Genomic DNA, 22,504 nt, shown 5'->3' on the forward strand with positions numbered 1-22,504 from the left:
TAGCACAGTGCACAGTAGAAAACCTATCCTAGCACAATTGTTTCTTTCTTGATTGATAGCAGTTTTATCTTAAAATCTGAAACGCAAGAGCTATCACTTACAAATTTTTTCTGGGTAGCTCTTCAGAGGGAGTTTTCCTGTGTTTTTAAACTCAGTGGTCTTCTGTGGGGGTGAAGTCCCTTCATTGAATTACACATTGCATGAAAATGGTGCCTGTTTTCTCCTGCATCTTGTTTTAAAATATCCATTTGCCTTTCAAGCTAGAGAGTGTGTCTGGTCAGGCTTAAGTTTGGATATTGGATTTCAGCAAGTGGAATTTAATGTTTAAAGCTATTGGCACCAAAGACTTATCTTCCAAGAGCTGCTGGTTGCAGAGTTTTACTTTCACATAATAGAGCTGATGCCAAATGAGTTGAATGGTGTTAATGTGGATGAAAGAGGAGTTTTATTTGGTTGCAGAAAAACCCTAGAAATGTGTGCTAACCACTGAACCAGATTATTCTTTTCTTTGCTGAATACATAGAAAAATAATTTTTCAAATTTCTTGGTTCAAATAGGTCTTTCTTCCAATTTTTTGATTCAATGTTTTGTTTATAATAATTTCAGAAAGAAATGGTTTGAATCCAAAAGACTGAAGTGACAATTTAACATTAAAAGTAAAGAACAGAAAATCGAGCAATGTCCTAGAAATCTCTGCAAGATTGACTTAAATGTTTCTTCTAGTTCAGTGTATAGGTTGCAAACTTTGCTGAAGTCTGTGACCATTCATTTCTTGTTGCTCTCATCTTTGCTAGCCAAATTAAAGTTTGCTTGTATCTATCTGTGTTCTATTTATACTTTCTGCTGCAGAGCAGCTTGAACTACATGCACTAAAAAAAACCCCAGAAGTAGTCTTGTCACCTTTAAATTTAAGTCATTTTAGGAGAACTGTTATTTTTACGAGTCAGGAGAGAGATGTTTCTTTTTTTCTGTACTCTGACCCCTAAGCACATACTAATGTTTACAGAATTCTTTCATCAGCTAAAGGACTAGAAGGGCAAATTTTCCTAAATAAAAGCCATGATTCGAATGTAATCAGAAAATGCCAGCTCATGAGGCTGTTGGACAAATGCATTTAGATAATAGCATGTAATAAAGCCCAAAGTTACATATACCTGTAGGACTTCGACATTTTAAGTAAGGTGAGTGAGAACAAGTGAAGGCAAGAGACTCCCCTGCTATTCCCCATAATGCCCAAGTCTGACCTTCACCTTTCATTTCAGACGTAAAACCTAATGCTTCTGCTGTAACAGGATGGAATACGAGTCCTCAGGGGGTTCAATGAACTATCCCAAAGTCACAGAAGCCATTCTCAGAAATAGGATTAAAGAACAAACATGCCTTGACTCTCATTGCATTTTTTTTTTTTTTTTTGTTATTAGGAGGCAAGTTATCTGTCCTCCCAGGAAATAATCTGTTCAGGAGTGTCATCTGTTCAAGGGCTGTGTGTATGCATGCACACATACAGACTTATCTTTGCTATAGAAGTAGACTGGCTTCTGTACTGCCTGTCCTTAGCTGATAAATACAGTGTGGAAGTCTCATCACATGTACACACCACACTCTAGGGTTTACCCTTTGAAACTCACCCCTGTGTGTGAGTACATTTATGATGTACTGAAATATGGAGGATTTTCTCATTAGGTCTGCTATTCCCCAACCAACTGGCAATGCCAGGAATCCATCCAGGATCCTTAGGAGCAGTTGGCACACTGCATTAGCCTCCTAGCGGGCTGAGGCGCAAAGCTTCCATGCAACACTTCACTGCTGGAACTCAGGCTGTTGAAAAGCTAAATGAATTCTGGCAAAGCAACAATAAAATGCACACAGCAATAACAATGTTGTGATTCAAAAGAGCCCGCAAACAACCCTCAGTGTGGAGAGTGCATGTGAAGGACCAGGATAAACTCCTCTTTAATCTGCTAAGGAAAACATTATCTGCCTTAGCTTAATGATCATTACCTGGGGAGTAATGGAACAATTTTTCCTTTTCTGAAATGAACCTACTTGCTGCCTAGTGCATAGTTACTTACTTGAAAAGTAATCTGGTCTCAAGATGGGTGGCTTATTGTTTGCACAGGGTGGCAGTGTACCTGGTCACTCTGTCAGATTCAGTAGCAGGAGCAGATTTGGAGATGTTACACACTTTGTCTCTATCTGGATAGAACAGGGCTGCTGCACTGGAGACTTCACCGAGCTCTAGTAGTTTACTATAGCACTCAGATGCTTCTCTGTAAAGCTGCCATGGTGGCTGCAATCCTGTCCTCTGTAGCAAGCCTGATGAGGAAGGGATTGATTGATTTAGCAAGAAAGAACCAGAAATATTGAGCTTTAATTGCACATGCTGGGTAGATGTGTGGAAAAAGGAGCATGAGAATTGTCATGAATACAAGAAGATAGTTTTCATGTCTCCAAAGAATTTAGGCTCAAAACTTTACTGACAATCTGTCTCTGTGCCTGTGTAAGTCATAGTGGTTCAAGAATGTGCTATGAAAAAAGTATTGGCTCTAGATGATGCCTGCAAAAATCATTTGCTTTTGTAAGAAACTCTCTCCTTCCTGACTCGGTCACATCCTCATCCACACTGGTTAGGGCATGCAGTCCAGCAGGCAGAAGTGGCATATGGGGCTGCTGAGAAGAGCAATGCTACACCACAACTGGATGCCATTTAATCTTGAGCTGATGGGAAATATATACTAAAGAAAAAAGGAACAACTTTCTCATTATAAAATGGCATTTCCTTAGTGTTATTTCATCTCCTTTTCTGTTTGATTCAAGATGTGAAGTTTACTACATTGGGGCAATGTAATTTTTCCCATTCTAATGATGCTAATTTCTTATTTTCTTCTTTCAGAGTTTGAGCCATAGAGATTTTAAGTATTTTTAATTGTCACTTTTGAAGTTCAAGTGCTGTATATGCATTTGAATTGGTATCTGTGAATTAGTATCTTTAATGTTTGGTTTAAAGGAAAGGCTGCCCCCCTACACTAGCAGACAACCTATATACAAAGTTGTGAAATGCATACCTAAACATATCCCTAAACATAGTGATTTCTTGAATCAAAGTCCTCAGATCTCTTTTTGCCATGCACAAAGTCTTTGCTACTGTCACATATGCTATTCATATGCAGTTTATGGCATCCCTAAGAGCTCACTACCTGTTGATCTGTTTTTCTATGCCCATGACATACTGTCTAAAAACCTAGTGATTACTTGAGTATTGGTAACTAGATTAAAAGACCTTCCTTTTAGAATTGTGAAAGCCCAAATTACAGGAATTAAGTATATGAACTCTTCCTGGAATATGATATAATATCTAGTACAGCAGCTGTGTTAGAGTACTCTCTGCCACTGGGAACATAAGAGCAGAAGGCACTTCCAAACTGGTTACCCAAAAGGGTTCCCCCTCCCACTACTTCATGCTCTCATCATATGCATCTTTGTGGGCTTATTAGGCTGTTTCAAATTAATTCAGGTTGGGTTTGCCCCATCATACCCCCTTTCCCTGCAGCCATGTCCTAATGGCAGAAGGTTGTGGACTCTCTGTCCATGGAGCTGTTCAGGACCAGTCTGGATGGGGTTCTGAGTATCCTGCTTTAGTGGAAGATGTTCCTGCCCATTGCAGGGAGGTTGGAACTGAGTGATCTTTAAGGTCCTGTCCAACCCAAACTATTCTAAGATTCTGTGATGTTCCAGAAACTCAGCTCTTGGATTCTGTGATGTTCCAGAAACTCACTTCTTAGTTTCCCCATCTGTAAATTAAAGAATTTGCCTTCTCTCATAAAGATCTCTAAGGTGTACTGGTCAAAAGTGCTGCACAAGGGTTATAGCTGTGATGCTACATTAATGCTCTTAATATGTATGTTTATATACTTGCAATATTTTGCTCAGAAGAGCTATTGTGGACTAATATCACTAGTTCTAGCCCTTACCAACAGATGACTTAAAACACATGCTTCAAAACAAGTATGTGGGTATTATCATCCATGGGATAATTTGCTTGGCACAGTGAGGGATTTGAACATTTGGACTTTCCTTGTGTCTCTTACAAGTCCAAAATTAGTTTGTCTTGATATTTATTTTCATTTATTAAGAGTTTTGGCACATAGTTTTGTGTGCATGAGTGTTCTGTAACCCAACACATACAAAGAAAATTGCCAAGTGCAGAGCCCTCATGACATAATGTTTCTTTAGGAAAGAACTGTGGTATGTGTGCTGTCTGTATCATGCAATATGAATATATTATGGCAAGCCTGAATATTTATGAGATGCAAGAGTGTTAAGTAATCTATATATATATAAAGAAAAAAAATCAGACATAAAGCATTCCAAAGCTCAGTAGAGTTTTGTTAACTTACAAGTGAAACCTCAATAGTTTTGGGTTTTTTTAACTGTTTCCTCATTACAAACAGTCTCTCAATTGCTTTACTTGAAAGACATTATAGAAAATTCACACCCTGGGTTTCCTCAGTACTAATCATTTTCTCTCCTATTTGAGAATTCCATGCACAAGTCAAGAAAGAGATTTGAGTCTGTGATTTGTTTTGGTTTTTTAATAGCAAAAGACCTTGTGAATTCTATCACCTTTTCAAGCTCTAAATATTGGCTGGGGAATATGTGGCAGCAAAACTATCTGATTCTACTTACAATGTGATTGCCTAAGGCTGCAAAGTAGAGAAATCTGTATTAAAAAAGACTTAAAGCGTGGTTTCCTATTATTTCCTACTATTTTACGAAAGGATTGATCAATAAGGCCCTTTAGTATGCCCTTCCCAAAAATCTGCTTTACAGTTCTTACATTTATACCTGCTTTTCTCCATATGAAACTCAAACCTTAAGTTACACTACATTAGCAATTATCAAAGCTGGCCTGTTCTTAAGATAGATTTTACTGTGGCACTGCTGTATTTAATCTACTCCATAAAGAGTTGCTCTTTTAAAAGATAGCACCTATAATTTTTAATGGAATCTGTTTATTTGTTAGAAAATTGTTTGCACTAGTTATTCATTAGGCATTACAGTATAATTGTTTTGAGTGGACACTTATTAAATGATAGCCAATGTAGGTCTATATTCTCCATGTTTACTGATTGTCTTTTTCAGATTTTGTTTTGTGTGTTGGTCTGGCTTGTGTGGCTGTTTTTTTCTTCAGTCATAGTCATCTCCAATTTTGTTAATTGTTCATTTCACTTTACAACCAGATGGTTTTCCTGTGAGATAAATAGGGGCATGCTCATCTGGTTGAAGCTGGCTAGCTATAGCTCATTTGGAAGCCAAAGTGGTTAGTATTCAGTTGACCAGATGTGGGTAGCAGAAGTTCTTCTTAGGACCCTTCATATGTTTCAAGGCCTAGGAGCTGGGTCAGTGAGAATCTTTGCAATGTGGACTTTGATCTCAGGGGTCTCACTGATGACCATGAGTGAAATACAGACTATGAGCAACTTTGAAACAGCTGCCAGTAGAGCACTGACTTGGCTTATAGCCTGTGAATATCTAAAATGGAGGGATTGATTTTTCTACTCTGAATGGTCTTGCCCCAAGTCCACATGGAGCCAGGATCTCAGCTTTTCTCCTATACCAGAACTGGTTTAAGAGCACAGAGATGCTGTTGCTTTCTAGGTCAGCCTTTATGGGAGTTTTATATGAATTATGGAATAGTTTTGTGAGGCCACAACTGTGATTACAGGTTTAATGATGCTTTAAACAAACAAAAATATAATTACTTCATCAGTGTAAAACAGGAGCTTCCTGCAGGGAAACACCAATAAAAGTGACTTCACAGCAGGGTTACAGACCTGGCTGGCAGCCAGTAGTAATCAGCACAACACCCAGACCCTGTGTGTTAACTTAATTAGAGCCCAGCGCAAGCAGCAGCCAGAAGTTTGCTATGAGGGACCACTGCCAGCGTGGCACAGAGTCCCTGCATTTAAAAGTTACCTACCTGACCCATGGCTTTAGGGAGTACAGGGCTAGGACTTTACAGCATGTTTAGCCTCATGCTGTGACTCACAACAATCTTACATTTTTTAAGGAAGTTCAGCTGGATGTGACAGCCTTCATATGGTACTGGGGGCACTCACCCCTCCTTTATAATCTCGCTATAGATCCTTACCTGCGGTGGTGTGTTTTTCTTTCATTTGATATTTGTTTAATATCTGTTTCCCCTCCCCAACCCCCCTTTCCCTGCCCCTTTCCCTAGAACCTTCCCTGTCATTCATTCTAGCCCCCTCCTCAGCTTCCAGATGTTAGTTCTGCCCTAAACTCCTCCCCTGCTATTCCCTCATTGGTTGCTGTTCCTACACCCGTCCTCCTGAGTTCTGTATAAAACCTTTGCCCCCCCGCCCGCCGGGGTCTTGGGGCTCATGGAATAAAACCATCCCGTTCCCCCCCCAAGTCCCGTGTCGCCTTCGTCTGTCCCTGCGCGCCACGAACTGAAACTGCAGAGCTTGCGGGGGAAAGCGGCCGCCCGTTCTCTTCCCTCACCGCCCAGCACGGCTCGGAGTGCCGCGGCGAGGAGCGCATGCCGCGCCTCAACATATGGTAGCGAGAGGATGGTTCCCTCCTTCGTCTTGTAAAAAAAACGGGCAAATTTGTGGGGGCGCCCGCCTCACAGAAGAAGAAGGAAGGAAGAGGAACATCTACGGCCGTAAAAGCTCTGCCTGATGCTATGAGGAGCTGAGCGCCGAGCGAAAAAGATTGAGGCTCCGGGACCTCTTTGTTCTCGCCATCTTCCCGCCCGGGAGCAGCCGCGCTGCACGGGCAGCCGGGCTGCAGAGCTTTTTGGCGGGCAGACTTACCCGAGAACACAGAGGGCGGTTTTGGCAGCGGCTCGGGGGAGCCTGAAGAGGGGCTGACCGAGAAGAGGTTCATTCCTCGGTCAGCATCTGCAGCGAGACCACCGGAGGCTGATAGTGGCCGAAACCAAGGCTTCGGGGACGAGTCTTGGTTTAACGGGAACACCCAGGCTTCCGGAAGGGCCAAACCGAAAGAGAAGGAACATCCCCAGTTTTCAGCGCGACTTTTCCATCGAGTCGAGGAGAAGATTCAAGCCATCTCTGTCCGAGCCTGCAAGGTAAGGTGGGCTACACGGGGTGGGGGTCGCCCCGACGGACGGCTGAGTCTGCCACCTTTTTTTTTCTCGCGTTTTAACCCCCGTCTGCGCCCAGACTGGGGCTGTAGCCGTGCATGTCCCTGGCAAGCGGGTGGGTTTTCTTTTTCTGGGAGAAGCTAGCACTGAGTGCTATCCTTCGCCTAGTCTTCTGTGGGGACCTAGATTAGATCGCTTTTTCTTCTCCTCGAAAAAGTTGTCTTCTCTATCCTCCCCTCCCCATTCTGGGCTGGACGGAGGGGGTAGAAAAGACACCAGTAGGGATCAGCTAAGAAGACGACACGTTAGCTATAGGAGAGTTGTTAAAAGGGGCCCTTTACACCCACGCATTGCGCCGACATCCAGCTGCGTCGGGCAGCCCCCCCCCCCTCCTATAAATTTCCCCTTTTTGCTTCTGTGAAGCTCCCTATGCCCCCATCCCCTCGGACTTTCCTAAAACCCTTTCCTATCCTCCCTTGGGGATTGCTGTGGCCGAGCCGCCCCAAGTGCCCTGCCGGACACTGCTCAGGCCAAGTGCAGTGTGCCCGGCACCCCTCTCAAGATGGCGCTGGCCACGCCGCTCGGGACCCATTTCCCGCCTTGACCCTTCTTTTCCGCCCCTGGCTTCCCGCCAGTCCCATCTCTCCCCCAATAGCCCTGCACCGTCCCTGCACGAGGCTAGTCCCTATTGTGGGGAGGCGGGGTTGGATATTCCCCCATCCTTCTTCGGGCTCGTCCTCCGGGGGGAGGGTCGGGAGGGATCTTCTCCCGAGGAAATGGAGCCGAAACCCGGGACTGAGGATCCGTCATTTTGTCTTCCCCCTGAAATGGCGGCGCCCCGGTCCACCCCTTACCGATACCCCCTGTTAATCATGGCAATCACTAATTAAGTGATTGTCTGATTCCCCTATCCTATTCCTTAATGTACCCTACCCAATACTCCTTTTTATTTAACTACGAATTCCTCTTTTTGCTTTTGATTATTTTTGAATAATCTGTTTGTTGAGTTATATTTTATAGAAAAAAAAAAAAATCATCCCAGTTAATTATTACTCAAGATATTATGCCCACCTCTCAAACGGACATTCAAATTGAACAAACCACATCGCTATCCGCTGACTCTGCTTTAAAACAAGCGCCGTTATCCGCTGACTCTGCTTTAAGAATTTAAGAAGCTGAACATCGCAAACGCCGCGACGCAGCAAATTCTAAATCAAATGAAGTCACAAATCCTGCTGTGCTTTGTACCCTTAATTTGGACTCTCATTTAAGACAATTTTATATACTCCAGATGAAGTTTTTATATGTTTCATATGTTATAATCACAATTAGTTTATCATTTTTTAATGTCTTTCAATTTATGTTTTTTTAATAATATGTAATGTTACAATTTGATTTTATATTAAGTTGTTTTGTTATAATTATAATTAATTCAGTCTTTTCTGATATTTTTTAACTTAAAGGCTGTGTTTAACCATTATTGCTACAGGAATCACTCAGCTACTATATCGCTTCAGGCTTGCTGCATTGCTGCGAAATTTAAAAATTTATTAGTTATATTTAGTTGATTTTTTATTATATTTAATTCCAATAATTCCATTTAATTATTTTATTTAAATTAGATAATTGTAATTTTAATCATTCTAATTAAGTTTTAAAATTTAATTTCTGTCAATTATTTCAATTCTATTTCAATTATTTCAATTATTTACATTATTTTAAATTGTTACCCAGAGCAGCAAAACAGCAAGTTTTGTGCAGTCTTGTGTCTAATTTAAACTGTTACTACTCTTCCTGCCCTATAAATGCAATAATGTGTCTTTCATGTCCTTTAAGTAATTTACAATGTTATCATATGATTTTATATTATTTGCATGTTTTATTAATTTGCTTAAACCACAAAATTCTCCTTCTTTTTGTAAAGAAAAAGAGGGAGATGCGGTGGTGTGTTTTTCTTTCATTTGATATTTGTTTAATATCTGTTTCCCCTCCCCAACCCCCCTTTCCCTGCCCCTTTCCCTAGAACCTTCCCTGTCATTCATTCTAGCCCCCTCCTCAGCTTCCAGATGTTAGTTCTGCCCTAAACTCCTCCCCTGCTATTCCCTCATTGGTTGCTGTTCCTACACCCGTCCTCCTGAGTTCTGTATAAAACCTTTGCCCCCCCGCCCGCCGGGGTCTTGGGGCTCATGGAATAAAACCATCTCGTTTCCCCCCAAGTCCCGTGTCGCCTTCGTCTGTCCCTGCGCGCCACGAACTGAAACTGCAGAGCTTGCGGGGGAAAGCGGCCGCCCGTTCTCTTCCCTCACCGCCCAGCACGGCTCGGAGTGCCGCGGCGAGGAGCGCATGCCGCGCCTCAACACTTACCCCAGTTGGAGTCTCTACAACAGACAGTTATAATTTATGCTATTTGCAGTACTAATTCAGCTACAAAAAGAGGAGCCTTACATTGTATTTGGTGTTTTCTTTCTTCTGAGAAAGTTCTGAATATTTCCAGTAATGACCATTGTTAAGGTGATGTCTGTTTATATTTGTGGTGTAAGTGTGCAGCTTGCTCTCAGGTGATTGAGTCATCTCTACACTGCAGAGCCATCAGACTTGCAGACACAGGCCATATTCCTTAATTTTTCTTGTAAAAGACAGAACAACTAATGCCTACTTCTGCCCCTCACAAGATTTATACCCGCAGCACCTTGCTATAATGTGTTCTGATGTTTCTTCTAGGGATTTGTGTCATGTATGGAACGGTACCGAAGAGTTGGGCAGGAGCTGTATGCTTCTCTGTACAAGGACCACATACAGGTAAAGGACAGGAATATTGGGCAACAGCTTTCTGTTGTTGAAAGGTTACATTTGGACTACCCTGAGCATTTTAGAAGTGAGATGAATATTGTACCTAAAGAATTGCTGAGCGTTGATGAGTCAACATTCCTCTCCTGACATTACTGCTAAAGTGTGAAAAACCGCTGTGATGTGGTTCTGGCTCACTGCTTTTGAGTTGGAAATTTTATGAAAGCAGCCACTTTCAAGTTTGTGACATTCTTTTATTTGTCACTGTATCATCTAGTCAGACAACCACTATTTTTATCACTAGTAACATCTCCTGCAGCACGCTTCCAGTGGTCAGTTGAACTTGTGTTTGTTAGGCCTGCAGCACTCCTCTGCAGTGGTCCCATCTGGTGGGTTGGATAGATCCCTCTGAATCACTGGGGCAGTGCCACTGGTGGCTGAGAGGAGGGAAGTGTCCAAACTCTGGCATAAAGTGCTTCTGTCCCACAGATGCAGCAGTGTGCTTACAGCAAAGCAGCCAAGGACTGGATGATACTTGAGGAGCAGCTTTTCTACAGAGGGGGCCCATGGAGAGATTCTTCACGATCATTAGAGCCACGATGGATTCTTGATTGTTACGAGGGGCCCTCACGAATGAGGAGGAGGATTCAACATCTGAACACGCAAGTGGCAACAATGCAAAGGATGAGTGAGGTAGAAAAAGCTTTTGCAGGAGAGGCACAATGTCTGTAACAGTTGCTTGTGACTTTATAGAATTAGAGAAGCATGAAGGTTGGAAGAGACCTTCAAAAGCAGAGTCCAACCTTTGACAAACATGTACATCTCTTTCCTTTGATTCTCATCACCTGACTTCTGAATATGCTGCTCCATGTATAGAGAACCCACTGAAGAGATCTGGTTTTGAGGGGTTAGAAAAGCTGCAATGTATTTAACAGCAACAGAATTCTTTTCTTCTCTTTTCTGTATAAAATCTCCCCATACAGGTGACAGTATAAGCTGTCCATGCTTTTCTGCTAGTAGTATCTCAACGATATAGTGCTTCCCAATGTATGCAGCAGAGTCCAATTAGAAGGCTGCACTGTCCTGTTACTGGTGCTGCTAAAAGTGGTGAATGGCCAAAAGGGGGAAATAAGAGTGGTTTAAGCTAAGACTGAACTGTGAATGTGGGGTATTTACTACTGTCTCGTCCTCTAATGTCAAAATGCCAAATCCCATCAATGAAAGCCTGAAGCACTTTAATATAAGGTTCTCATACCTAAAGCCTTTTTTGTGCTGCTTGGATTGTGGCAGTTTTCTGTATACTGAATAGTATGATTTTTATCCTATACCTGGCCTCATGTACGATCATCTTTGGAAAGATAATAGCTCTTTTCCTTAATTGTTTATGTTTGTTCCTTTAGGTTCCTTTCCATTGATGTTTATTTGTTCCTTTCCAATGAGTTTATTTGAATTTCCAAGGCATTTATTTGCAACATAGTTCTAAATCTGTGTTTTTCTCTGCCAACAAGGTTCTGTTGGCAAAGTTATGTTTACCTACCTGCATGTTCCACTCTAGTCACACCTAATCTCTTTTCAGGTTCTCCTAGGAAACAGAAAGGAAACAACTTCCCCTACTGAAGTGAATCCAGGTAACCTTTTACATTGCATAGTCAAGACAGTAGATCTAAACAGTCAAAGATAATTGGAATTAGGGTATGAATTTCTAGGTCACAGTTTAATCCAGAAAAAAAACTCCTTATCATTAGTGCTCTGGGTGAAAATGTCAGTGTAACATCTGTGACAAAACTGATGCCAATTTCATAGGTGATATAGCAACTATCTTTAGAATTTGCTCTTCTCTTGTTGCCACCTGAAAGATTTAAAGCAGGAAAGCTATTTTGAAGTGTAAGCTTTGGGCACTTGGGTACCTGGAAAGCTCCCAGTTGCTTAAACTTGGAATAAGAGCCATTGAAAATATGCACTATTGTTTACTTTTTACTGCAATAGGGTCTAGCAAATAAATGAGTGGAGCTTATTGTTTTAGACTCCAAACAAGATGGAACCACTATGTACTTTCTGCATGAAGCCTTAATAGAAGACTGAGTGTGCCTTTTCTGTGTGCATTGCATGAGTTTGCAAAACTTGAGACATAGCTTGGGCAAGATATAAGTGAGTTGTCTCTCTTTGGGTTTTCTTAAGATCCTGCTCAGTCCATGTCCCTAAGAGGATACCATTTAAATTCTTTTCCTAATTTCCTAATCTTCTGTAAATATAGGGATTTTGTTTGAATTATGACTGACTGAATGTATCTGTCTCTGGTTCCCTGAAATAAGCATCATTCTTCAGCAAGTCACAATTTTAATTCTCTTGCCTGTTTTTTGCAGATAAATAATGCTATTTCCCAAGGTAGAATAGATTGAGTGAAAGACTAAATTGAATTGTTTTTAGTGTAATCCGACTGCCACTAAAACCACAATCTCTTTTATACTCATATAGGAGAGCTGACGTTAAATAGAGCAGAGAGGGAGATGGATCAGACAGGAGTGGATTGTAACCAGCTTACATTCTTCCCAGCTCTACATGAAAGTTTCCATTCAGAAGACTTCTTGGAACTATGCGTGGAGAGACAAATTATATTGCAGGAGTTTGCAGAGAGTGAAAAGGTAGGAAAGATGAACTAGAAAATTTTCTCTGAGGACATGGTATTTTAGAGGGTGAATTGGATATGGAGGCCTATCTGTTCCTTTCAATTTGGGGTTCAGGTGAATTCAGGCTACAGTAGACATCATTACTCTGTTTCCTTACAGCAAATACAGTTTTCTATACTGTGTATGAACTCCTGTACAGACTCTTCTTAAAGAGCAACATTAATTCCTTGCAGTAAGGAGCTTACCATGCCCAAGCTTACCTTGGGCATGGCAAGCAAGATATTATCTTATGAGACACTGTCTGAATTTGCCTAAGACATGGCAAATTCTGAGACTCTGAGAACTCCTGTGCTGCTCTACAATCTTTACTTATGCTCAGAGCAGTGCCCACATCAAATTTATTTGTAACCTCTGGAAGAGTATGCCAGTTTTGTTGCTAGGTTGCTAGTTCAGTGGTGCTTTCATGTCTTCCTGAAGAATACCAGGAAATGTTTCCTTCCTCCTTTTACATGTATTTTTTTCTCTCCCCCCATGAGTCCTGGACAGATTCTTCCCTCTAAGGCCATGTAAACTTTCCATGCTTCTTCTTTGATGCATCCATCATGTATTATCTATTCAAAACATTTCTGTTCTTTCTTTGCTCTTGTACTGGACTGGATGCCCTTCATCAAGGTTTCTTCCCAATATAAGGAAGAGACTTAAGGTTCAGAAGCACTGGAGGAGAATATGAGTTGTGTAAATAAGTAAATAAGGGTGACTCTTAGAAAAAGTCTTTGATGTTGTCAATTTAATTGAGACAACACCAACAAAATTGACAAGCTGGCCTCATTCCTTGATCTTTTGCAGTGTACCTGTTTTTTTCAGGGGCATCTTTCCATCAGTGGCCCAGGAGTCAGCAACCCATAGTGGAAGCCAAATACTTGCAGTATGTAAACTCAGACCTCACAGTGCTGTGATAGTTGTACACAGATATAGAAATAGCTGTTTTATTAAAATATCTCAATACCATCACCATATTTTCTTGATGCTTTGCCACTGGTTAAGGGGTCACACTTGTGCTCTCTAGTATGACTTTCTCAGAGTTCTTGATGCAGTCTGTTTCTGTAATATAATTAATTTCTCTGCCCCTCCTCCTTTTGCCCCTTCTTCCCTACACCTCTCCCCAGCAGAAGGAGACAGGCATGAAAATGTGAGGCATGATTTCCATGCACTGATCTCATTTTGAGCCTTCAGGCTGTCTGTCTCTTCTCCATGTAACTCTGCAGGAAGCCATCAGAAATGCCAGGCATGTTTTTTTCCAGCAGCAGTCACTGCCTCGCCGAGCTGACAGAAGTATTAACAAAAGCAGCAGGGGGTGACATTAGCTGTCCTGTGCTCACTTAGTGCACAGAGGTCCTGCCTTGTCAGTGGCTGCCTCCTGAGCTGTTTGCACTTTAAGCAGGCAACTGGAGCCATTTTATTTCCTGCACCGCTCAGAAAAGTCATTGAGTGTGTGTCAGTGTGTTTGAGTTTAAGTGAATGTGTTCCCTAGTGCATCTGAATGAACAGAGTAATCAAGAGATGCATGGCTTTGGGCAATACCTTAGATGGTAATTATTCAATTATTTTGTGTCATGTTTGCTTCATTGATTAATGATTCTAGTAGCTTGTGAACTGGGTTTTGATCTGTTTTGACAGAAAATGAAAGTTTTTGTTTAATTTATGATAATGTCAGGCTCCTTGGTGTTTCAATGCAAGACTGAATATGCAAGACTCGCAGGTACAGCACTGACCTGGTGGAGATTCTGCAGTACAACTCAGTCAGATCTTTGTTACTCATCAGCAATAATATAAGTCACATTCCCCAAATGAAAAAAAAAATTACTTAGTTCAAGAGCTCTTCAAGTAACGCAGATCTATTCAATAATATAAATGTGAAGAAATAATATAAAATTGAAGAAAGGGATTGTTACTATTGACTGTTTTGGATAGTGCACAATACTTGGGCTTAGAGTTTAAGGTTTGTGAAAGAGAGGTTACGTGTTCTTCCCCCTCAACAAGGTCTACTAACTTGCCCTGGTTCTGCCTTAGGCAGAATAGCACAGTGGTTTTTTTGCCAGATCATACTAGTGGTCATAAGCCTCCTTCATGGTCCACATGCCTCCTATACCCACACACATGATCTCTGGGTTTGGTGAGGTGGATTTCTTACAAGTTTGGATTTCAACTCTGTGTCTGTGGAGCTGCTTTATGCATCTGCCTGATATTTCAATATTCAGTTACCTTCCTTTTGGGAAGAAGCAATCTTTTTCCTATTTAATTACTTCAGGAAACCATGTGGTTTGCTAATGTGAGCAGAATTCCCCAGTATTCTCAGTGCAAGCATACATGTCTCTAATCACGTAATGGCAGGCACTCCAGTCCAGAGTTCTGTGGTTGGCATATCCCTGCAGAGACAGATATTCCTGTGGGAGAGGTGATGGAAAAATGCCACCTTCCTCTTAGATATCATTTAGAGGGGAGAGAGATTGAAGAGATTTTCATGAAAAATTGCCCACAGCAATCTCCCAGGGCTGGCTTTTTTCCCTTAAACCGAGAATGAGGGAAACAACCTCCTGTGCCCACTAAGTGATTTCAAAATGAAGCGCCCTGTTTGTTGGTAAAGTAATGGCTTTTCAGTAAACTATTTAAGTGTAGAAACAAGATTTTATGTAATTTACTTATGAATTTAATATTTATGTTATCCTAACATTAAAGACTAAAAGCAGTGAAGGGTCTACTTCAGCTTACCTTAGCTAGACCATGTGTAGTTTGGGATGGCAAGGAAGGTTGTAGATTTGACTCCAGATATAGGAGTTTAGGAATAAAGGCAAAGAGTGAAGTAGAGCCATACTTACTCTAGTATGTAGACTGTACATGATCTAGTAAAACTAATCCCACTTCTGGGTCAATTTTGCATGCCCCATAAAATAATAGTCCCTAGCTGTTATGAAATTTGATAGAGATAAGGTCACTGAGATCTTAAGAGAAAAACAGATTTTATGACAGTTCTCATAGTTATCAGTCTGTTCTCTTAGGAATACTGCATTACATATCTGAAAGAGGAAAGTTGTCCTGTTATGTAAATACCTCTCTAATCCCTTTGTATGTAGCCCTCTGGTCCTTGCAGCTTCAGAGGAACTCAGCTTGCAAAATTCTTCATTCATCTCTGGATTCTGTGCAATTCAGGATTTTGCTAATTTAAAGGAGGAGCTTAGCAGCGAGACGTTTTCTTAGTATGTAAGGTACTATTAGTGTTTTAAAATTTTAGGAGCAATATGTTTGAGACTGAGCTAATAGATGATTAGCTACTGTCCCCTTCCTAGGAATAGAGGAGGTTCTGGTTGAAACTGGGCACAACACTGAGTTGACCTTGATCATCCCAGTTGACTGTACTAACATAGACATAGATTTTGGAGCTGAGTATATATAGAATATTTTATGAGCAGAAAAAAAATAAGGAACTCCATGCTTCTAAATGTAAGGGAAGTTCTTTGCAATGAGCTACTGTTTGATTTAAAATCAGAACTTTTAAATTTTCTGCAGGCCACAAAATTTTCTGATCTCTAAATTGGTTTGTTTACTTTGTGCACAATCTCTCAGCCATAGAAAATATTCTAGAAAAAAAGCTTTATTTTCTTTATCAAAACTAGTCAATTCCCAAGAACACTTTCTATCAACTAGCATATAAATAAACAAAATACTTTGAAAAATTCCCTATGTTTTTAAATTGTGTTTTAGACATTCCTCTATTGTAAGGGCTAAGTTAGTTTGCTTGGGAGTAAAAACAATAAATGGAGTCTTAGGATACCAAGGGAAATTTTAAAAATTATTCTAGAATGTTTATCTAAATCCTTAAGCCAATTGGATTGATAGATTCATATATTCTGATTGGACTTCTGTCAGTCATACAGAGATTTTGTGACTTTGTCACTGTGAACCCAAGAATCAATATGGCAGGGTTTTTGGTACAAACATGTGCATTTCTGCATCTCTGGCTCCAGCTGCCTGCTGCCTGTGTCCTGTGTTGCCAGCGCCTGGCCTTATGCTTGCCTCCATTCTAGGTGACGTTCAAGTGCTCCGTGGCAGTTGTGCAGGGTCATACAGCACTGGAAGGGGTGCTGCTCTTTGGCAAAGAGCACTTCTACATCTGTGAGTGCTTTGTGTTATCCCCTCTGGAGGAAGTCTACTGTACTCGTCACTGCTTGTCCAGGTGAGTCATTTTTTCCCTCCTTCCAGAGATCTGCTTGGTCAAATTCAGTATTGGCACAGGGATACCTTGAATTTGTACAGATTTTGTGGGGATTTCAAGCAGAATATTAGCACAGCAGGAAGTTTGCCATCCTTTCCATTTGTTAAAAAAACTGTTTAACATAAGTAACATAGGTGCTTGTTCATAGGCTTTGGAGGTGCCATGAGAACACCATCTTCAAACAGATGGAGGTGGTGGACAGTCTCACACTTACATTGATGGTTTTCAGTTATGTTATAATGTTGTTAAAGTTTCTTTCTGAGTAGCTTGCATCTTTTATTCATATGGAACTGTTAGGGCAGAAGCCTTTAGCTTCATTGTCTCATAAGTTTCTTGTTTGTTTCTCCAAGGCAAAATTGTAATTAATATTTGGCACATTGCTATCATCTCTTGACTCATGATTTATTGAAAGTGATCAATATTGCAAATGAGTCTGTTAGACCAAGCTCTTTGTGCATACTGTGTGCTCATGTGCAATGCCCTGTGGGACAGTGAGTAGCTCAGCATTTTTACTCCCTGTCTGCTCTGCATCCAAATCTTACAAATTCTAATATCAGTCAATCTGATCAGGTGACTCAAGGATCGATTGGACTGCATCTGATAAAAGCTTAGGTTGTTTTTCTAAGGGATTTTCTGTGGGCTAGGCTGTTGATTGCTATTCTAATACATATATACTACTAAAATAATAATTAATTGCTTAATTATTCATTCCAAGTAATTGCTGTTTACAGCAACTATGTGTCCACATGATGCTTACTCTTGACTTGGGCTTTCAGGTTCTCCCAACAAGTTTCTCCAGTGTGTGCAAAACATTGCTGCCTGCCCACTTGCATATACTAAAATAACTCCAAACCTACCCTTAGCCTCCACAGGCTCTTTATTTGGGTAACTAGTAGAAAATCTACCTTTAGTGTTTAGCTTTATTTATTTAGCTTTGCTTTCAGTTTATATATGTCCTAGTTGATCTTGATATATCTTAGTATTGTTATTTTTCTTTAGGGGAGGTCTTGAATGTTCAAGAGGGCTTTCCAGGTTTTATTTTGTTTCAAATTATATTTTTAAATTTATTTTTCTCCTCCAGAATCAGTGATCCATTTATTTTCAACTTATGTCATAAAGATAATGCTGTGGGAGACCCGATGTGTGTCCGTTATTCATATCATGATATCAAAGAGATTCATCTGATGCGCTTTCTCCTGCAGGTAGGAATTGACATGCTCAGTCATTTGAGGGAAAGCTGCAACAGCAGTAATGACATGTGACTGAAAACCACTTGCTCAGTTTTCACTAAGACTGCTGATATTTTTTCGCTTGATATCAAAATGGTTTTGGTCCCATCACTGCTTCATTAGCCTTTGCTAAAACAAACTCCTTTCTATACACACCACAATGTTTAAACACCCTGACTGGAGTGGTTGGCTTATTAATTGTTGGGCTAAAAGTGTTGTTCACACAGTGTTTTTGAAAATTAGACTTGAAGTTAATTGCTCTTTATTTTTATGGAAGCAGCTGACTACCAGTAATATTCACCTCCCAAAGACTTCAGTAGTCATGGCATCAGTGTACTATGGTTTGCTAACACACACATATCCTGGGCCTCTTGGAATAACTTTCAAGCTGTGCATGTAGTTCAATAAGAGAACATAAGCCAAAGAAGAGGATTCTGTGCCTGTAGCTGTAATACCCAGGAAGTATTCATCACCAGGGGCTTTGGTACCCTTTCAATTTAGGTGACCCTGTGAGGAGAATCACAGAAGAGTTGTAACTAGAGCTTCTTGCAACACCAGAGCCTGTAGTTGCTTTAGAGGATATTGGTATAGTCCAAGGAGTAATTCACAGAATTGAGCAAAATATGAAGTTCTGAAGCAGCTGTAACTAGTTAGTTGTTATTTTTAATCCATTTTTGGAAGGTTGAGATTAAGCAGGGAATTACATAATCATTTAGAAAATTCAGAAGCTGGAGAAAATGGAGCTGATAATTGACTTATGTCATGTAGTATGATACTCATCCATGAGTCAGTCCTGTTTTATTTTATATATAATTATGTATGCAAACTGGGCAATTTTGGTAGGTGCCACTTGCTTCAGGATACAATATAATAGCAGTGGTTAGGTCACTCACCAAGCACGTACAGGAATGGTAACTCATGTTCTAACTGTATGAGGCCTACTAAGATCACTGGTGATCAGTCTGAGCAAAACTGTCACATTTTCTGTTTGGGGATAGTATCTAAGCTGCCAGCAGAAGACTTCCAGCTACTCATATATTCACATTTGTGTATGCATGGATTTTTTTAACCATGCAAAATAGAAATTTTTGGTGTGGCCCAAAGTGAAAAGTGTAGATGAGTAGAAACAGTCTTTGTGTGGGACTGCGGCAAAGGCTGAGCTTTTTGGTTTGAGGGGTTTTGTGGTTTGGGTTTTTTTGTTGTCGTTCCATGGTCTTTTTGTTGTTGTTCCAGGATTGTTTTGTTCAGTTAATGAACTGAAAACTCAGGTATCAGGCTTGTGCTGTGACTCTATACCACAAACTTCTTTGAAAAAATATTGTGGAAAAAGAGGAAAGCTGATTCCTTGTGCTTTCTCTGCAGTACAGGTAGTTCTGCTGTTTAGGCAGCGGCACTGCCTCAGCTGGTCTCCTCTTGTCCATGCTCATAGTCCAGCCCAGAGCAAAGCACTGGCCCAATTCTGTAAAGGCAACACTTGTGCAGACCTGGTTTGGAAAGCTGAGCTCCGGAGCAAATGCTGCAAGCTGTTTATTGTCATAGCTGCTCTCATATTACCTTTCTGCTTTATATTTTATTTGTGAATCATGTATGGGCCATCTGCCATCAGAGTTTTTCTCTAGGTTTGTATTGCACCTGCCACATTTGGATTGAAACTCATGTCTGGGTTCCCAGACACTACATGATATTTATAGTTTTACTTGAATGACTTTGGGGGGAAAAAAGGACCTCTCACTAAGTAAATAATAAGATTATATTCAAATGCCCAGCAAAACAAAGTATGGAGACATTTCAGGGACAGGGAAAAGGAAGTGAAGTTATCTTTCAACTTCAGTTCCTCAAAGTTTTGGTGTAAAATGCCATAAACTCCCCTTCCTCCTTTGGTGCTTCTAGTTGGGAGAAACTATTTGGCAGTTCTGTTGAGCTCTGTCTTAATTTAGCAAGCAGTATGGTTGCTTTCTAAAAGAAACTCTTATTTAGAATTCCCTCTTTGTGTTATCTTTATTGTCTAGTTGGGACTTAATGCTACTCTTTTCTTCTTAATCACACTGAGATTTCATGATAAAAAATGTTCCAGAAGCAAAAGGAAAAAGTGATTGATGGAACCAATATCTGGAGTTTGGTTTTACTTCAAAGAAGTATTTGAACTGTTAGTCACCTTGTAGAACCAACCCTACAGCTGAAGAAACTTAAGAGTGTTGGACATACTTTGCTTTAGTTCTGCACATTTGTCAAAAAAAGTCAAGGTCTGTTTTTTTAAAGCCCTGAAGAATTGGACAGGCCATGATGAACCCTTTGCAGCACTAAGCTTTGCTCCACAGCTCCTCACACTGTAAATTATTTACCTTTCCAGGAGATCGCCTTGGAAATATTCTTCAAAAATGGTTACTCTAGATTTCTGGTCTTCCATGACAGTGACCGAAATAAGATATTTAAAAGGTAATGACTAGCTCACAATAGTGTGGGAATGCTCCTGGTGATGCTTGGTATACCACTCTTATTTATCCTCGTGTCAGGTATCTGTGTTGTGTTGCTACAGGAGTCTTGTTTTCCAGTTTTTCCTTGAGTTTTAATGGGTTACACTTTAGCTATAAAATTTTAATTTTGCTGACCTGTGGGCTCTTTGGAGCATTACACAGCCATTGACTTATCAAGGGATCTAATGTGCAGGACTTTTCTAGTACCCACTGGTGTTGTGTGTCCCTTCATCCCAGGAAATTTTGACTGTAGCTGTTTTCCTTCCTCCCACTGAGATGAGAGCCACCTCCACCTTACTGCACAGTATTGGATGAAAGAAGGTTTCTGCTTTCTTCCAACCCTCATAGTATCACTAGATTCTTTAGGAATAATATGTTTTTGTTTCTCTGACTTTATTTTTGTAGAGTTAACTTTTAATAATGGCATTTAAAAAAAATTCTCTTTATGTGCTTGTCTTGTTTAATGGAACTTGAATGTAAGACTATGAAGCGATTAATTTGCACTCTGTTTTCTTGCATGTTGTTGTCTACTGCTGTTCTGGCCATTAGATCAGGATTGCATTCACTGGCCTCTACACAGGAAAATTCACTCCAGCACTAGTGCTTCCTGTACTAAATTCTGCAGCCTGAACTGAGCATTGGTACTGTTAATTTCTAAAGAATCATAGGAATTCCTTCTGCTCCTGAAATGTCTGAACAATCCCTATTGCAGTATTGCATAAAAAAGTCAGTGCAGATCTGTTCTTCCTTTTCAAACAGGCTGCATAGTGAGGCTACTTACAATCACCAGGATCTGCCCCAGAGCCAGCCCTTAACTTTGCTCTCTTTGAGTTCTGACAAGTATCTCTTGTGAGAATCTCTCAAAGGCAGTTCAAGACAAGGTTTTGATCCTCAGCTAAAGGTCACCAAAACTGTATATTTCAAGGGTATCATTTGTCTGATATCACAGCACAGCAAATGTAAATATGAATGGCTGAGATAATGGTATTTCTGCCATTTTTGCTATATAAATTTCTGAGTGGCTTCTTATTCTCTGACTTTAATAGCACCTTAAACTAAAAAATCCATAGCCCTGTATGTAAATTCAAAGTCCTGTTGGGGAAAGAAACTGCTTTTATCCAGCCCATAGCAAGTCCTTAATATTAGATCTATGCTTTTGCCTGTTGTCTTATAGCTTTGTCCTAGGTTAGGGAATCAGGACAACGCTGTGGCTTCCTGGAAAAAGTTGTGAGGACAAAGCAGTTATATAGATATGTAACGTGTCTTAATAACCATTTGCCTAACTATAATGTGCCCTTTCATATCTCCTATAGATTTTGTTCTTTCCAACCTGCTTTGAAGTCGAAGGGGATAACAGAAGAATCCCTAAATATAAGGTAAAACATAGAAAACATTGGATAACTGTAATAATGCAATTATGTGAATAAATTGCACCTTTAAAAAGCATATAGAAACATACCTATTTGTATCCTTCCTTTTAAAGAGACAAAGGTGTTGCCAGAACTTCAAAAAGCATTCTAGCATACTTCATCACACTATGAAGATGAGTGTCAAAAAGCTGACTGTGCAGAGATGATCAATAATTATTTTCTCATTCATATCACTTTATTGGTAAACTCTACACAAATCATTACTGTGGGAAGAGACAGTGAGGTGAGGACAGAGCTGATCCACAATGCTTTTGCATAATGACCTCTTCATTGTGTGCTCAGGGCAGACAGCGATGTACATATGGATGTTTTGGCACATTGTATTAGATCCACAGTGGATATTTTAGCTTGTCCCTCAGATTTACTGTTGCAGGAAAAAAACTTTTCTCCTAGTGGGAGGTGCTTGAGAGAATGTTTCATGCATTCCATGACTTAGAGTAACTTTTCTCAATTTAGGTATCTGGGGAGCACAAGCCTAAGTGCCTAATTGGTGTCCTCTGAAATGATTTTCTGAGGCTGGAATTGGGTTGAGACCTGAGGTGCACATTGCCCCAACTCCCT

At 40.4% G+C, this 22,504-nt stretch overlaps 1 protein-coding gene across 8 annotated transcripts in view; it reads left to right on the forward strand.

Annotated features, from left to right (window-relative positions):
• The window catches only part of WDFY4 (WDFY family member 4), a 121,729-nt gene that overhangs the window by 58,524 nt on the left and 40,701 nt on the right, over positions 1–22,504 (forward strand). For 7 of the 8 annotated variants that reach the window (XM_085583605.1, XM_085583608.1, XM_085583607.1 and 4 more), the window contains 8 exons: positions 9,848–9,925; positions 10,403–10,606; positions 11,490–11,541; positions 12,389–12,555; positions 16,623–16,771; positions 17,892–18,012; positions 20,390–20,475; positions 21,827–21,889. In XM_085583605.1, coding sequence (XP_085439731.1) covers positions 9,848–9,925; positions 10,403–10,606; positions 11,490–11,541; positions 12,389–12,555; positions 16,623–16,771; positions 17,892–18,012; positions 20,390–20,475; positions 21,827–21,889 — 920 coding nt within the window. The remainder of the gene's footprint in view (positions 1–9,847; positions 9,926–10,402; positions 10,607–11,489; positions 11,542–12,388; positions 12,556–16,622; positions 16,772–17,891; positions 18,013–20,389; positions 20,476–21,826; positions 21,890–22,504) is intronic. The other variant, XM_085583610.1, reaches the window with a different exon arrangement.

Source organism: Lonchura striata, chromosome 6 (assembly GCF_050655825.1).
Source record: "Lonchura striata isolate lonStrDom1 chromosome 6, ASM5065582v1, whole genome shotgun sequence".
Classification (NCBI taxonomy): domain Eukaryota; kingdom Metazoa; phylum Chordata; class Aves; order Passeriformes; family Estrildidae; genus Lonchura; species Lonchura striata.